General features: G+C 35.0%; 1 protein-coding gene across 2 annotated transcripts in view; it reads right to left on the bottom strand.

Moving 5' to 3' along the window:
• The window catches only part of LOC111057775 (CCN family member 1), a 146,615-nt gene that overhangs the window by 22,093 nt on the left and 106,457 nt on the right, over positions 1-18,065 (bottom strand). The window contains exons 4-5 of one of the 2 annotated variants that reach the window (XM_039431200.1): positions 17,481-17,572; positions 4,831-4,960 (exon numbers count right to left, since the gene is read on the bottom strand). In XM_039431200.1, the coding sequence (XP_039287134.1) occupies positions 4,831-4,960; positions 17,481-17,572 (222 nt within the window). The remainder of the gene's footprint in view (positions 1-4,830; positions 4,961-17,480; positions 17,573-18,065) is intronic. The other variant, XM_039431199.1, reaches the window with a different exon arrangement.

The following is an 18,065-nucleotide window of genomic DNA, read 5'->3' as shown; positions in this document are numbered from 1 at the left end:
CTCCAAGAAATTTACAGGGAATGAGAATATTTTATGCGACTAATTAGTGGGATTAATTTCATATCTTGTCACTCGGCATTCTATTATAGCTTTCCATTATAGAAAATTCAAGTCAAAATTCTCCAGGCAGAGATACAAGTGGGAAGGAAAAGAAAAAATAATTCGAATCATATCCATACACTCTATAAGATTAAACTCGTATTACCACTTCCCAGTAGTTATTGGATCAAAAAAGATTTTCATTCATACATGTCATGACAACTCTTAGCCTGAAAGTTTCTCACAAAAAATAGAAGCGTTGGAAGATAGAGTTTAACTGTTCAAATGATAAAGCTATGTTTAGTGAATTATTTTAATATTGAATGTATTTGATTATCTAGTATTATCAAAATGGCAAAATTGTAGAATACTGTTGGATTGATGATTAGTTACGAAGAATGAAAATATTAAAGATCTGAATAATCTGAAGATTCGGTAAACTGTCAAGTTGTATCACTTTCCATTGTACTAATATTGAAGTTTTTATCAATTAATACATTTTTTCAATATTTTTTAATAACATTAAAATTCACATGAGTATGTATGTATCTATAGGTCATTTGAGTGTTACAAACTGAAAGAACAGAAAGCCCTCTCAAACCTAGCTTGCCTACCTATAAATTCTAATCAATTCCAAGCTGCACTGAATCAAGGACAAATATTGAATGTTATTTATCGGAATACGTTCGACATCTTTCCCACCTTTACACCAAGCTCTACGGAGTGCGGGCACAATATATCTGCATTCAAGCACTGTATCCAATATGTCTGTATTCAAGCACTCTGTTTTCCCAGGGAAGTGATAAAGAAAATGTAAACAGGTATTTACGACGCGATACTTATCTACTCGTGATAGAAAAGAGGCCAGAAGGTTTCCGACCCGCGTGAAAACCCAGACTGCAGAGATCATTGATACTTGGACCGATTCCAATTCTCCACTGGAAGAAACTCCGACTCACAGACAGTTCATTGGCTTTCCTCGGCGAGACCGCCAAGCACATGGATTCAGTTGAAAAGCACTACTCGAAAAGTAGATCAGGATATCGACGCTTTTAATAAGCTCTCTAGCTTTCTCTAGCTTCTTACATGTATCATGTATTCCCACACTCGTTTCTAATGAAATGAATAAATTCTCTATTTGGCGGAGTCAGGACTTTCAAGTTCTCTCTACCACTCAACCTCGAAATAGCTTTCGTTTTATGTAAAAGTTGAAAAAAATTTGTGTATCTACGTTGTATCTGTATCTGTATCTACGTTGTTAGATCGAAAGTATCTGTTGATTCCACGTATTAGACTCTTTTTTTAGTAAATATCAAAGGATTTCACTCCTTGAAAATGGTTGATGTCTGTTTCATCCTTGCAAACCTAACTGTTCCACTCATAAACCTTGAATGGTTTAGAACAAGTTCAAGTTCTCTCTGTAACTCGAATACACATTGCTATGCTGCACTACACTATTGCTTATAAAATACACTTTGTTGATTGATTCATATAATATAGAGTGAGGATGGTGAGTCAAACTCACAAAATATTTACACATGAATTAGTTTTACGTCATATGCATTACATCTTCCATTACACCCATATTTAGAGCTCAGGTGAACATGGTTAGAATTTTTATAATGATTATCAACCTCCGCAATGGAGATGGTACTTAGAGGAGGAGGAGGAGAAGGAGGAGGAGGAGGAGGAGGAGAAGAAGGAGAAGAAGAAGAAGAAGAGAAGAAGAAGAAGAAGAAGAAGAAGAGGAGGAGTTTATGGAGTATCAGAACATACAAGGATACCAAATATTATTCCACACGTTATTATTACATACTATCGATTTAATCGATTTAAGACCATTAAATATACTGCTATATTTAAGACTTTGTTCCTTGTCTACGTCGAGTGATGGAGAGCAATATAAAAATCTAGATTCTCCTTCCTCACTGGAAACCAACGATAGTATCTATTTAACTGATGGAATGAGGAGACAACTCGTTGATTGTCTCTCCTATTATCATACCAATTATTACTTCTATTTACAGAAGTACAATCCTGCACCATTTTCGAAAATGATAAAACAATTTCAGATAACAGGAACGAATACCCTTCCAAATGGAAGTCACAGCAGTATTTTTTGTGTTCGGAAAATTTCCTAATCCTCCAGCAGAACAAGAAGGCAGCTTTTCCAGAGTTCTTGTCTCACTCTTGCGCTGTTTTCCTCCCGATAACTCTCTCGCTCACCACTTAGCTCATAAGCTCCTTTCTCCTCCTCAACCTCCTCCACTTTCTCCACCCTTCCTTGCAATTCCGTCACCCATTCCTTTCCAAGGACTGCCATCCCGATTATCCTCTTACTATCTGAATTCAATTCCTCCTGGGAATTTCTCATTACCGGACTCGGTCTCCTGGCACGACGAAAATCTCGATGCCTGTCTGCCTGGCTCTGAAACATTCGTCTATTTTCAGTCTGCCACACAAATCTCTTGCTGCTGGAGACTTTGTCATGGCAATATCCACGATTTTATTCATAATTGCGACATTCTTCAGAATAAAATCCTATAACAATCTTCATTTAACTTATTATTTTATGTTTATATTCTTATGATATTGATACTCTTCTCATAATCAGAGTTGAGTCCATAATGTTTCCATAATATTCCATCCTTTTTCACATCCATCATTGCACAGGTACCATTGCACCTTACCATAGAGTGAACAATCTGAGTTTTAAGTATTGAAGTTTCAGTATAGAAGTTTCAAGTAGTTTTTGAGTTCTTAATATTTTATTTTAAAGTATAGAAGTTTTCTCTGATCTTACATATGCGTCACAATAACTAACATGATTTGAATAGGTTTTGACCAAGATTGAGATGAAATCAAATGTTGAGAAATGATAGATAGTTTGCTTTTTAAATTGTTCAAGAACATAATTATGTGAAACCAGCTTGATAATAAATTATGTTCAACATTTCTAATGCAAAAGTATAATGAAAACTTTTTTTTGTAGTTGAGAAGATGATATTGTGGTAATTATTCATATTGAATGAAAAAGACTAAGAAATTGTCAAAAAACAACAGATTTATTGATACTTAGAAAGACAGGTTTCGGTTATTACACCATTGTCAATCTCTGATAAACTTTGATAAGCAGTGTTTATCAGAGATTGACAATGGTGTGATAACCGAAACCGGTCTTTCCAAGTACGAGTGATATCGATAAATCTGTTGTTTTTTGACAATTTCTTAGTCTTTTTCATTCAATAATGAAAACTAATATTACTGGAACATTTTGATGGAACTAATGATGGAATGGGTAATAGGATTGCAATTTTTCAACAAAAATCAATATTGCTCTTGAACCAATGTGGACTCAGTTTCATGTACAAAATATAATCGGGCTTGATAAACCGATTGAAATTTGAGATTATTGGGGATAGTAATCAATATTTACACGCACCGTCATTAGAAAGGATTAACTTATTCCCTTCATTATCTAATAATACTGCTTCTCATTTGTTGGAAATAAAATTCATTAAAAAAAATGGAATATTCTGTTTGTTGATATTTGGATCCTATTTATAAGGAATACAAACACCAACTCGGCAATCCTGGTGTTAGCTCATTTTTGGAAATGTTTTTTCAATATCTTTATGCTGATAGACAATATCTATCAACAGAAGAAAGTTTTCATTTTTCAGTAATAGGAAAATCAGAAGACGAAGGATGTGCTGATCAAAATTCTTGTCGGGCACTTGAGCTGTGAAGCGGCAACCAGTCAGCTTCATGTTCAGTGGATGACAAGAATACAAAGTTTATACTATAAAAGTGTCACGTGGAAAGCAAATAGTGATTGTATTCCAGGTAAGTGGCAGCCAACATGCGACAAGAGGATCAGAACAAAGAGGGAGAAGATGATGAAGAAGAAAAAGAAGAAGAAGAAGAAGAAAAAGAAACAACAGTGAAAAGATAGACACATTGAAGAATAGATACGGTGTAAGGGAGAAAGACAGGAGTGTGACAAGATTTTTGAAGTTGGGTGAAATTCGCACAACGAGATAGACTGATAGGAAGATTGATTCAGTGAAAGAGGAAGTAGGATAGAGACAGACAAGACACTGAGTTGAGAGAGATAGCGACAAACTAGACAGATAGGAAGACTGAGGAAGTCAGATAGAACGAGACAAGGCGGATGAGTGAGTGAGTGGAAAAATGTTTGCTTGCCAATATTGTCGATAAGTTTGTGCACACTTCTTTCAAACTTGAACAAGTTGACTAGTCCGTACGTTGTTCGAGGACAGACTGAGGGAGAAGGATAGCAAGGTAAAGTTGGAGAGAGATCGAGAAATAAAGTTCAAGAGACGGTGACTGGGTGTGGGGAAAATATGGACCGAAGTTGGAAACATTCTATTTTGCAAGAAACTCACTCTTCTCCTGTAATTTTATTCGGTGGTGACAGCTGAATTGACATCAGACTCGGCTAGAATCCACCTGCCATGCTTACAACATCAGACTAATGAATGCATCAACTTGCAGCAATTAGTACGACTAGTCGAACTACTGTTCATTGTGATTTATGATATGAGCTAGTATGTGGAAGTAACTGATAGTAAGATAGTTAGTAAGAGTGTTTCTATAATACAGAAATTAATGATGGATGTGACCGGGTACCAAGGTATATGGAGAATTTTCTTAGGGATCTTATCTTATAATCTGGGTATTCAATCTAAATTATAGTATTTATCTATTTTGTCTTATTTATCTAGATTTATAGTATTGAATCTATAGTGTTTAGTGAATGATGTTTACCTGGCTGGCGATCGCAGACCCACTGTCTACAGCAGTGACCGGGAATGTCAACAAGGCGAGGGTGAAGGCAGCTTCCCTGCGGTGATATGCTCTCCTGCGGACAAAGTGACGCGCATGCGTAGCGACCGTCCTGTAACAAAAAAATATTACATTAGGCTTACATCAACATCTGGCTAGTATTTCATTGCACTGTTGAATAGGCTAAGAATATCAAAAAGTAGAATAGGTGGAAGCTAATAGCCGGATACGTGGGAAATATCGAATAATAACTGATTGAAGAGAAACATCTCAAGATTTTAGGAGTATATCCTATCACCAAAATACGATTTAAAGCCAGCCACAAACATCATTTTTTGGACGTACGATTTTTTGCTGTCCTTATAAATTCTATTTGATTAAACAGATGATGTGTGTCAAGTTCCGTTTAATCTGGTAGAATTTATAAGGACAGCAAAAAATCGAATATCCAAGAATCGATGTGTGTGTAACTGGCTAAATTCTACCGTTGAAATGGTTTTAACATAGTGGAGTGTAATTTAAAGCTGTGATATAGGTCTACTAATCATATACTTTCTGTATAAGGAAGCATGTGTAATCAAGAAACCTTAATAATGTGGAAGAGAATAGATCATCACCAAATCCAATCGTATCTACATTAAAAATGGTCTAAGGTTAGTGGAAGGTAAAGGATTATTCGAACCAAGTATGCACTTTGTATTCATAAGAGCATCGACTATCACCGATTCTAATCCTATACTATTAAACGAGCAACTTCTGTTTAGATGTTTAGATGTTTGGATGTTTAGATGTTTATATGTTTGTATTTCACCGGATCTCGAAAACGGTTCTAACGATTCTCACGAAATTCAGAACATAGTAGGTTTATAATATAAAGATTCGATTGAACCAGGACTCATCCCTTGGAAAACTCGCTGAAGGACATCAAAAGGATAATTATTTCGTCGTATGTTGGTGATGGAAGTGAATGAACGAGTTCATGTGTGGTGGACTGTGTCAAAATTATGACTCAGCTGTTGAACTTTTGTAATCATTCAATCACGTAATTAGTGCCGGTTGCAAAAAAGCCGGGTTATTTTCAATCCTGATTAATTCCAGTAGATCCATCTTTTTGATCCATCTCTTTAATCAGAATTAAAATCTAACCGGCTTTTGTGCAACTGGGCCTTTGTGAGGGAAAATGTTGCCTTCCCTTTGGGAATAAATATCAATTTACTGTGATTAGATAGAACATTTCTGTATGAATGTTATTATACTTTCTTTTTTCGTAATACGGTATATATTTTAAGCTTTTGTACTCCAGAGCGAAGCTCGGTCCCCGATATTGTATAATTATGTAACCAACATTATGAATGATCTCGAACCAATAATTTGAGAAAGATAATTCGAAGCTTGCTATGCACTAGCCAGTTTCTGGAATGAAAAGTGAAAACTTCTACATGTTGATGAACAACTTATAACCTTTATTTGAATCCTTGTTGGATATCTCAAGAGTAAAAGGTTTTTGTTGACTCATCTCAATCCTTCCATGCAATTGGGTGTAAAAAGCGATGATTAAAATGAAATATTTATATTATTGCATTGTAATGGTGATTATTATTGAAATAAATTCATTGATTGGGTTAATTTAAACAAATGCAGAATTAGGACTTTTCCAATCAGACTCTTGTGCTTATATAGTTGAATCTTCAGTGTGACTTTTTTGTCGTGAAAAATTTATTTTTCTGTTGAAGAATAATTTTCTCACATTGAGATTTTGCTAACTTGCTTCCGGGAAGACCCAACTTTTATGCAGGGTTGAAGTATTCTCACGGAACTGTATTTCCGTTGTTAATTTTCATTTGTATATGGTGGGAGAATGATTCCACTAAAACTTATATCAATGACATCATGATTGACTTCGATGATATAACCACGGAATAAATATACCAGTGCTTCTCTACTCTGTGATATAACTCAGTCATTGTAAGAGAGATCTCAAATGATAGAAATGAGAATATACCTCTCTTGTAGAGTGAGAGTGTTCATAAATTGAACATAGTCGAAGTTGTAGCAAGATAATTAGGGACGGTAATAATAAATTATGAATCGAGTATCGAGTTCATCATTATCATGTCTGATACGATGTTAATCTGGCATATTGTTGTGTCAATATTGTAGCTACATGTGCATAGCATAACATACAAGCCAGCATCAAACATCACGTAATTATGTGGTTGACATCACAAATATAACAATTGCGGCGAGCGCACGTCTATTGTTAGCGAATGAATGTGGGAGACTTTGTGTGCTCGCTGAATAGATAGGTTGCTCAGCAACTAATGTCATGCGGAGATTCGATAAGAGGGTTTAGTTGCAGCCAAGTGTTGGAAACTCATTAAAACGGGTTCCGGAAACAACAAACGACGCCTCCAAAATGAATTATCACCTAACTTCGGCGGCAGAGAGAGAGAGTGAGTGCGAGTTGTTGTATATGTGAGAGAGAAAGAGAGTGAAAGAGAGGGAGGGAGAGAGAGAGAGAGCATAGCGTCAGTTTATTAACTCATTATTCATGGTCAAGAAAAGGAGCAGTAATGTTTCTCAGTTGCTGATGAGTCTATTGAAACGTTTCCAAACGTTCGTCTCTTGAAATGCTACCAAAGTGCATACGTTTTTCACAAATTAATAAAAACAATATGGAAACTTTAAGTACCCTTTATTATTTAAAATATTACGACTAATAATAAACTTATAAAACGACAGTGGTTGTAATATTTTAAATAATAAAGGGTACTTAAAGTTTCCATATTGTTTTTTAAAAAGTATGAGCTAAAATTCTTTATTTTATCATCTTGTTGAATAGTGGATTTCCATTCACAATCCATGGAAATCTATTATTAAATTTCAACGTTAATCTTCACTTCATAACGTTTTATCAACCAACCCCCCGTAATTAATTACTCTCACGGTATCAATTTCTGTACGACTCCTTCTAGTGGACTTAAAGTGCACAAACGAATCTTATTATGATTATCCTGGATTGTATTTTCTGTTATACTTGATGTAATGCTTTTGTTTGTGAGATATTGTATTTTTGCACTTCTAAACAAGGTGCGTACAGATATACACGCCACGAACACGCTCCCATCATGAACGTTACACGAGACGTTACGCAAAAGGTTCGCAATATGTTCGCAAGATGATCGCGCGCTTGTCTTATTGTTGACTTCAATACGCTACAATAAACTATAGTCTGAGTAAAAAATGTTGAGACTTGGCTCTCCATTCGAAGAAATTACAGGGTTGTCAAATCGTGTAAAATTGCAACTTTCACAAATTTTCAATTTTGATGAATTGATGTACACGTCAGAATTCGATGTAGAATAACATCCCCAATATCCCAGTAGTGCTAAAAACGTTTCAGGGTTGGAAGATTAAGAGGAAATTTAACTTTTTTGATGAAATAGAAAATATCGCGAGAATATGTTTTTCTTTTAAATATAACTTCTCTCAGAATCATGAAGCGTCGTAATTCGTAATAATTTTATTTCACAATAATGGTGAGAATATCTCCTTTCTATTGATCTATTGACTAGAACGTTTTTTTCCGACCTAAAGCTATTTTCTAATTGATGATTATGTTCGTCAATGTCGAGACATTTCGAGCAGAAAACAAGAAATTTTTCACATGCTAGAAACTTTTCGTTTCAAGAGATAAGTGGGTGGTGAAAGCGAGAAAGTTTCTCAGAAATAATTGAAATTTTTCCAACTGTCAAAAGTAGTCGAAAGGACCTACTCTCAATAAATCCATATTTCTTTAGTTTAGAATTAATAGGAAAACGTCCTATTTTTTGTTTTCCTCTATCTCATCAGAGGTTGTCAACTCTATCGAGTACTTGACAGTTCATGTAGCATTTGCAACCCACATGGAATCCAATCTCCGATCTCTACTTATTCTATTGAACATGGATATCTGTGATCCAGCCCACATACCAATAGACCAGTCCACATGTAAACGTATCCATTCAGCACATACTCCATTAATTGCACCTCAGACTCAGACATCTATCGACAGAAGTGTCCCTTTTCACTTGACAAAGCAACTGCCGCTACTGCCTCCTAGATCGGACATCTGACACATTTGTTGCTAGACATTTGAAATGCTCAAAAGCAAATACTGTTACATTGAGGTAAATGCGGCTGCAAATATACTAAAATATCAAGTGTGCAGAGTAACTGTGCATGTATAAATTAAACGAACGAATACATGTCACTCTGAATGCTAATTTTGGACGTACTAAAACACACTTGTCATCCAGATACTGATATTAGAAAAGCTTGTACTGTTGCTCTTATTCTAGATTAAGGCTATTTCAGTTCACAGCTACTGACTATGAATGGCACAGAGACTATAATATTGCTTTCAGGTACATCACAAAAATAGATCAGCCACTACAACCTTGTTCGAGCTTTATATAATCATTGGGGAAGTAAATAAATATTATTTAATTATTACTAATTCTGTCTGTGATATAACATACGGCTGAGAAATTAGTTTTCCAAGACTACAATAAATCAATCTTCTTAATGGATGCTTATTATAGAATATAGACTTCTTCAATTCAGTCGTTCCTGAAATCCCTGGAAAAACTCACTTCAAACGCGAAAGGTAATTTTTTTTACTTGGTACAGTAGAGAAACCTTTGTAAAAACTCTGATTTTGAGCTTATCTTTGGCGTATTTTCTAATATCTTCCAAATCTTCAAATTTTTTTAATTCAATTATGAATCAATCATCTATATGTCATTAAAAATTAATGAAGACCTGATATTTCAATAACAAACTATTGACCCATACAGTGCTGTGCTCTGTGAACAACGCTATTGAACCTCACTGCTATAGGTTGGAGACCTCTCATTGGCCAAGAACTGAGCCACACCCACAGCCAATAGCTGAGCTTTCTTCACTTTTCTGCGATTGGTATGAGAATGTCTTACCTATCGGTCTCCATTCTGGAAATGTTCAGTTCAGTCATTCTGTTTGGAATATTATCCATCCAACAATATACAACATTTTCACACCTAAATGAGCCTGTCTACAAATTTGAAATTTTCTGCCAATTAGTGCTTTGAAGAGCTTAGAAAAAGCAGGAAAACGCTGGAAAAAGTCGAAAAATTTGTCTACCGGATTTGAAAATTCCCTGTCAGTACTTCAAAAAGCATAGATAAAATTCTGAAAAACCTTGAAAAACGGTCTGCTTGAAAAAACGGCGTATCTTTAACGCAACTCTGAAGACCTTTCTATCCAATATTCAGAGACAATTTGTGATTTCTACTCAATTTGATCATTTCTACTTTGTTCAAGTAATACATTTTTACTTGATAACAAATGGTCGCCATTCCATCAATATCACTACTATCTATGTTATATTTGCAATGGGTTCAAATCAAGTTTCAACACTAGAATAAAGACTTGCATGTTACATAACGTATGTTATATAAAGTTCCAAAACTCGAATGATGATTCGCAGACTGAATTAATTGTGAAATATATGAAATATTTACTCACTGACTAGAGCATGTTTTCGAATCGCATGGGATTCATTGTCAACGACGTCTTGACAATGTTTGGAATATTATCCATCCAACAATATACAACATTTTTACACCTAGCTGAGCCTATCTACAAATTTGAAATTTTCTAGACGTCGTTGACAATGAAGTGAAAGCATTTCCCAGTCAGTTAGTAAATATTTAATATTTTTCACTATTAACTCAGTCTGCAAATCGTCATGCAGTTCTTAATAGATAAAGAAATTCAATAAATATGAACACCTAATTTGGAAGCCTTATTCAGAATGGATAAATCAATCTTTCAATTTCTTACAGACTTACGGTAGCTGAACTTATTGGTTTGCGCAAACACAAGTTTGTTGTAGAATAGTGCTTAGTGAGATCCACGAGGATGGAACTGCTGGAAGTGGGACGTGTTCGGAAGCTTGACCAGCTGTTGAAGTATGGGTTTTATGGCGTAGCAGCTCAGAGCTCGAGAGCAGAGGAGCTCAAGCACAAAGCCGGCGACTCGAGTCGTGGTTCACCTGAACAGTTGAGAAGGTCAACAGGTGTCTAGTGGTCGATCAATATCAACGAAACCCTCTCTGCTGCATTTCAAGACTGAGCAAGACTGAGTCTAGACATCCGTGGAATAAATTCGCTCGTTTGCGGCGCGCGACTGGGAAGCAGCTGTTGAATGGACCATTCCGCAACTCTCCATCAAAATACAACAACTCCATGCCATGAATAGAATAAGAGAACAAGAATCAGACCGCTGGACCTCTATAATCGGTTCTTCAAGCACCAAGTTGGAAGCAAAGTATTTATGTGAAGAATGAATGAGGAATAAATGAGATATATCTAAATCCCCATTTTATCACTCTCATGGATTAACTGAAATGGATACGATACCGCTAAACGCAAATAATCCATCTATGAAAGCGAAATGGCAATTAATTGATCGAGCGAAGGTTTTTGATTCAAGTCGACGGTTTTGCATTTCTCTTTATAGTCCAGTCAACGAAAGATTATAGAGGGTAAAGTTTGGAACACAATTTTCAACTCCACAGCTCTTTTAAGGATAGTAAGAGGATTAACATATCAAAAGTCCTCACCCCTACCCTCTGTGCTAAAGGGGTGGGGTGGTTTGAAAGTACCATTTTTTAATTTTTCGCATGTATCTCGGAAACTATGCATATTATGAACATGTTTATTCTAGGAGCAGAATTAAATTTTACAAAATTACCAACAAGTTTTGTCAGTTACATTTCCTCTATATCTCTCATAGTTTCTGAGATATCCGCTCTTGAAGGTGAGACATTTTTTGAAAAAACACTTCTGCCTCCAATTTTTTCATCTTTTCGGCCTTATAATTTTTGAACATTTGATGGAAGAAATTCGTGCTGATTATGAGCTGGTAGAGCATCAAATTAACTCCAATCTGATGTATATTTTCACTATTTTACGCATTTCCCTACGACTGTTGCTGCAGTTTTAGTGTTGAGAGTGAAATTTTCTATTCAGCAACAATAGATCAGTTGACTATGAAATTTGGAGGGAATGTTTGGAACACAATTTTCGACTTTGCAGCTTTGTAAAGACTAGTTTGGAGGTGAGCATATCAAAAATCCCAACCCCTACATCATGTGCTGAAGGGATGAGGGTGGTTTGAAAGTTGCATTTTCCACTTATTACTTACATGCTTATCTATATCTAGGAAACAACGGCATAGAAATGAAGCCTAATAAATTTCCTACAAGTTTTGTTGGGTAGAGGTTTTCGATAAATCCAAACTTTTCGAAATATTTAAGTTCTAAAGTTATGCATTTTCGAAAAACAAGCTTTTCTTCGATTTTTTCTGCTCTTTCAAGTCTTATAACTTTCCAACAATTGATGAAAAATAAAAATGTTCTAATCACTAGATTGTAGAACATGAAATCATCTTTCATTTCATGTATAATTCGACTATTTCACGCATTCCCCTACTACTGTTGCAGCAGTTTTAGTTTTGATGAGATTTGATATCTCAGAAACTATGGGAGATATGGAAAAATGTAACTGACGAAACTTGTTGGTAATTTTGTAAGATTCAATTTTGCACAGAATAAAAATGTCCATAAGATGCATAGTTTTTGAGATATATGCGAAAAATGAAAAAATGGTACTTTCAAACTACCCCCACCCCTTTAGCTCAGATGGTAGGGGTGAGGACTTTTGATATGTTAATCCTCTTACTATCTTCAAAAGAGCTGTGGAGTTGAAAATTGTGTTCCAAACTTTTCCCTCTATACCTTTATTTGAGCATTCGTTGCCTGTACTATTATGTTTATATGTTCCGCATTTTATTTACGGCGAAACGCGGCTATAGATTTTTTAAAAAATTTGATTGGTATGTTCCTTTTTGAATTTCGCGTCGACGTATATATAAAGACTATAAATTGCGTGCAATGACGCATGCAATTATTAACTGAAAGTAACATAGTATTTTTGACGTGACAACGTCTTATAAATTGGTTTGCCGGGTGACACTTCAAGAAACTGCGTTACGTTCCCACGTTATGCGCTCACAATGAAAGCGAGTGAGAGCGTTCGTTTCGGTTCACGGTCGTCTGGAAAGAGCACGAATAGGAGCAGTGGCGAGCAACGCAGCAGAACGGAATAAGCATAAAGTAGTGTTTCTTTCCTCAGTGGTATAAGTGAATAGGTATAAGTGTAAGTATAATAGGTATAAGTGAATAGGTTATAGTGTAGTAATCACAATGTTGTGGTAGTTTTCAATCACAAAAGTAGTATAAATTGTTTCTCAGCCAATAATAATTTGTTTAACTTGAAAAAATGAGCGCGACTTGCTATGTAAAAAATTGAATCGAGCACAGTTAGCCCGCCTAAGAGCGAGAGAGACAGAGTGATTTTGTTGAGGATGTGTGAAGGTAAAAATAAAATTTTGTTAATATGAAATTCAGTGCGAGATTCTTTGTATAAATTAATGTTTTAAATAAAATTCTTTGTATAAATAAATGTTTTAAATTGTTACTATTATTTCATCCTTCTTCCTACTATAGGAATGAATTTTACATTAAAATTATTTTACCACTCAAAGTCGTTGTCACGTAAAACTTTCGCCCGTATACCAACTTTACAGGCAACTATGCAATTTTTTCTCGACCTTTCTCTGCTTTCAACTCGGGCTGAAATGTTGCCAGTATGTCTTGAAGGAGATTTAGCTTTTGATGTTTAGCATTTTTGATACACCAATCCCAACAGCCATTAGCTGTTTTCACACCGATATCCCGCCGACACGACATACAGACAGTGTAAGAGGAGGCTATGGTTTATAACTGCGCATGGTCTACTGTTCACAGAACTACTAGTATAATAAAGGAATAATTCACCTTATACACGTACGTGATAGGAAATTCATGAATGACGCATCATCACGTCTGAACGGCTGGACTGGTTAAATTGAAATTTTGCACATAGATTCTTAATTTACCGAGCATGCTAAAGGCCTATTTCAAATTCTTAATGATTCCAGTAAGTAAATTATTTGATTAGACTCTTGCGGAGCACGATCATCATCAAATATAATCTTTATGTTACTTTCTCCAAAGTCAGTTTGACTATTGAACCCGTCTAATCTGATTAATATTTTTATTTCTTTTTATCTTTCCACTACCTTGTATGTCAGAAGTATTTATTGAGTGCATGAAACATCTACAATATGATCAAAAGTATGTTACATTTTTGGACTAGCTGAAAAAAGTGATTTCTTTTAGAGTCTGTTCACAGGACAGCGATTTACGCTCGTTTGTTGTAAGTTGTTGTTTAGTTGATATCACCGGCAATTCATTATGTTTATTAATCTTGTTATTGAATTTCAGTTGAATGAGCAGGGAATAAGAGCTTAATGAATCAGGTCAGGCCTTGGAAAAAACAAAATTACTGAATATCAATTTTATCCTTTGAAAAACTATTTCTATCGATTCAGTTGAGCTATAGAATAATATTGAGAAGCTTATTTACTTTTCAATTCACAAGATATTTTTAGAATTTACAGCAATATTAAAAAATACAAATTTCAGCAAGCTGTTCAATGTGAAAATGGTTAGAACCAAGATTCCCACTGGAATCAAACTTCAACAACTTCTTCAGAGAAGGAAATCTTCTTGAAACATGAGACTACTCAACATTCTCTCATTTTGCAACTCTTGTAAAATCTTCAATAACTACTGTTTTCGGCCCTCATTCAATCAAAATTGAATTTGAGAAATGTTCCTTAATACCTTCCCACCCGAATTCTGGAAAGAGTAGGTTTTTTCGACGTGCCACTCAGTGATTAATTACAGTCCCTTTGGCTTGCCGTACTTATCTAGCACACCTCTTCCTTGAGAACGTCTGCAGAAGGCAGACAGACAGAGACAGAGAAGTGCACAAAGACTGATCGAGATGTATTATTGAACAGCGCGTGTCTTTGCAGCTCTCTATCTCTTTCTTTTTCCTCTGGCAAAGCTCTCACCCACACAGTTCTCATTCAAAGGAAAACGCTGCACGTTCTAGCTGCGGTATGAAATATGAAGGACATTCTTTGTTTTACTTCTCTCTATGAGGGTTTGCGCAAACTACGGCGAAGAGAGGAAGGGAGCTAACCGTACATGGCACTGCACACTGCACACTGCAATGCCTCAAAAACATTCTAGTCTTTCTCTCTACACTGAATACACGCCATTTCTAAAGCGAATAGCAGCTTATGGATTATCCACCTGGTTGGCTATGCTCTTTAGTTTCCGCTAGTAATAATTTAAAACTTTTTTGCGTGTTTCATTACTTTAATAGGATAAACTATTTTCTACTGTTTCTCTCTTATAATATTACGTTTGGAGTTCAACGGAATAGAGATTTACGGACTTAGCTAAACATCTTCCATGGTTTGTTTCTTCCATGGTTCCTAATTTTTTCAATTAGCTCAATATTACAATTATCATAACAAGTGGTAATTGAGTGGAATATTTCGATATTCGAAAGTGTATCGTTTTATCAATTTAAGCCATCTAAATTCAAAATTTATAGTTTGTATGTTTATTTTGGGATAAAATTGTATTGAAATTTGTAAACGTGAAATCCTAACCTTATCTTGGACTGTTTTATCACCTACATTTTTCATAAATTTGGATGAGAGATAGCACAAGGACTACCTTATTATTTTATCTACCAATTACATCAGTGTCATTTGTATCGTAAATGAATAAATAAATAATAAATAAAACCTTTGCTATAAGAGTTGGTGGAATGAGAACAGGAGTGACTGGTTGGAGCATGTTGATAGGATGAGTGATGACAGGATTGCCGAACAGACACTATCGAATCAGTGATTTGAAATAAGAGATCGCCGACGCCCCAGGAAAATATGGGCTGTTTTTCCATGTTCGGAACAAGCAGTAATGCCTAAACTGCGTGGAAGGATGTACAAGAAGAAGAAGAAGAAGAAGAAGAAGAAGAAGAAGAAGAAGAAGAAGAAGAAGAAAATAAGAAGAAAACAATATTATTCCACTTTTTCAAGAGAAGACGTGCTGATAAGAAAAGCCTTTGAATTACTGTTCACAGGGTAACCATTTACAAAAATCTGGTGTGGTACACACACACAACTTTCCTTGCTCATATTTGAAACTACGATCAGAATTCTGTGTATGTGTGTATATATATATATATATATATAATTGTTTCCAGAGTACTTTTTCCTTTGTGTAAATTGTGAAATACGATGATTTTTTTTTAGTCATCATTTTCTCAAAGTCGTCAAAACAGCTGTTCTACAGATGAAATATCTCGACTATGTGTTCTTTTTATGAACTGGGCTACCTACCTACCTCATGCAGGAGAAGGAGGTTACTAAGTCCATTTCTCAAGGATGGGGTGAACCCCTTATTAGTTTCCCAGAAAGGAGACTCATGCCAGTTGATAGAGCTGATAAATAACTATACATGGTATGAATTTAAAAAAGTTATTTTTGAAAAAATCGTGAAAAACATGGTTTTTTAGTAATTATCCGCCTTTTTTCTCAAGAATATTACGGTGCTCCTGCAATTTTCTCAGAAATGAGACTCATGTCAGTTGATAGGGCTTATGAATAGCTATCCATGGTATAAATTTGAAGAAAATCGTTAGTGCCGTTTTCGAGAAAATCGTGAAAAACATGGTTTTTTAGTAATTTTCTTTTTTCTCAAGAATATTACGGTGCTCCTGCAATTTTCTCAGAAATGAGACTCATGTCAGTTGATAGGGATTATGAATAGCTATCCATGGTATAAATTTGAAGAAAATCGTTAGTGCCGTTTTCGAGAAAATCGTGAAAAACATGGTTTTTTAGTAATTATCCGCCATTTTTCTCGAGAATATTACGCAGCTCCTGCAATTTTCCCAGAAATGAGACTTATGTCAGTTGATAGGGCTTATAAATAGCTATACATGGTATAAATTTGAAGAAAATCGTTAGAGCCGTTTTTGAGAAAATCGTGAAAAACATGGTTTTTTAGTAATTATCCGCCATATTGAATTGAATTTTATTGAATTTCTTATTGTCGGGTCCTCATGGTATAAGGACCTTAAGTTTAAAATTTCAAGTCAATCGGTTAATTAGGAATGGAGTTATCGTGTTCACAGACATACACACATACACACATACACACATACACACACACACACACACAGACCAACACCCAAAAATCATGTTTTTGGACTCAGGGGACCTTGAAACGTATAGAAAACTTGAAATTGGGGTACCTTAATTTTTTTTTGGGAAGCAATAGACTACTTTCCTTACCTATGGTAGTAGGGGCAAGGAAAGTAAAAAGCTGGGAAATCTAGATATCCAGTATGTTTGAACAGATCAGGAACCGTACACGCAGTACTAACAACATTGAACTGGGTATGATTGAAAGTGTACTTTGCAATCTTATGTTGAATTTTCTACTCGCTATGTAACGAAAGTACAGAGGCCATTCTGTAATTTGAGTGGAATTCATCAGAGAGCAAATATTGCAAATAGTTTGAATTTATTTTGAATTTTCGGAAATGAATTTGAATATTTAGAATTTTCAGACTCACCTGGCACGTACACTGTGTTCTACAGTCTAATAAAAATGTTTCTCCGTGACTGTAACTTGTATTATAAACTGTACAAGGCAATCCCTTTGGTTCTGAAACAGAAAAATATACATACGTATTAGCATCTCACAAATATAACCCATTAATTCTTGAATTAGACAATTGGAATCACCTTATATTCAAATTGAATTATACTTATATTGGGAGAGAAAAAATACACCATGCATCATTTGAGAAATATTTCTATTTTTTTACTCAACTCATTATATTATCAAATTTAAGTCTTAATTCTATCAACAATAATAATTGTATGTTATCGTATGTGTAATCGCTACGCCAACAATCAACGATATGTCATGTTTCCAAAATGATTATTATTATAACATAATTATTTTTTTGAACTAGTATATTATTAGGTTATAAATTTGATTTTTTTTATAAATTTCAATTTCAAAGGCTATTTTGGAGACCGGAACGGGCAATCATGCCTATACCGTGGAAGTCAGAAGATTAAACTTTTATGTGGGGGTCAAATTACAGAAATGTTTGTTCATCTGTTATAAATAATTCAATTTCAGTTTAATT

The sequence above is a fragment of the Nilaparvata lugens genome, chromosome 6, assembly GCF_014356525.2.
Source record: "Nilaparvata lugens isolate BPH chromosome 6, ASM1435652v1, whole genome shotgun sequence".
NCBI lineage: Eukaryota > Metazoa > Arthropoda > Insecta > Hemiptera > Delphacidae > Nilaparvata > Nilaparvata lugens.
This window is presented reverse-complemented; position numbering and strand designations above follow the sequence as displayed.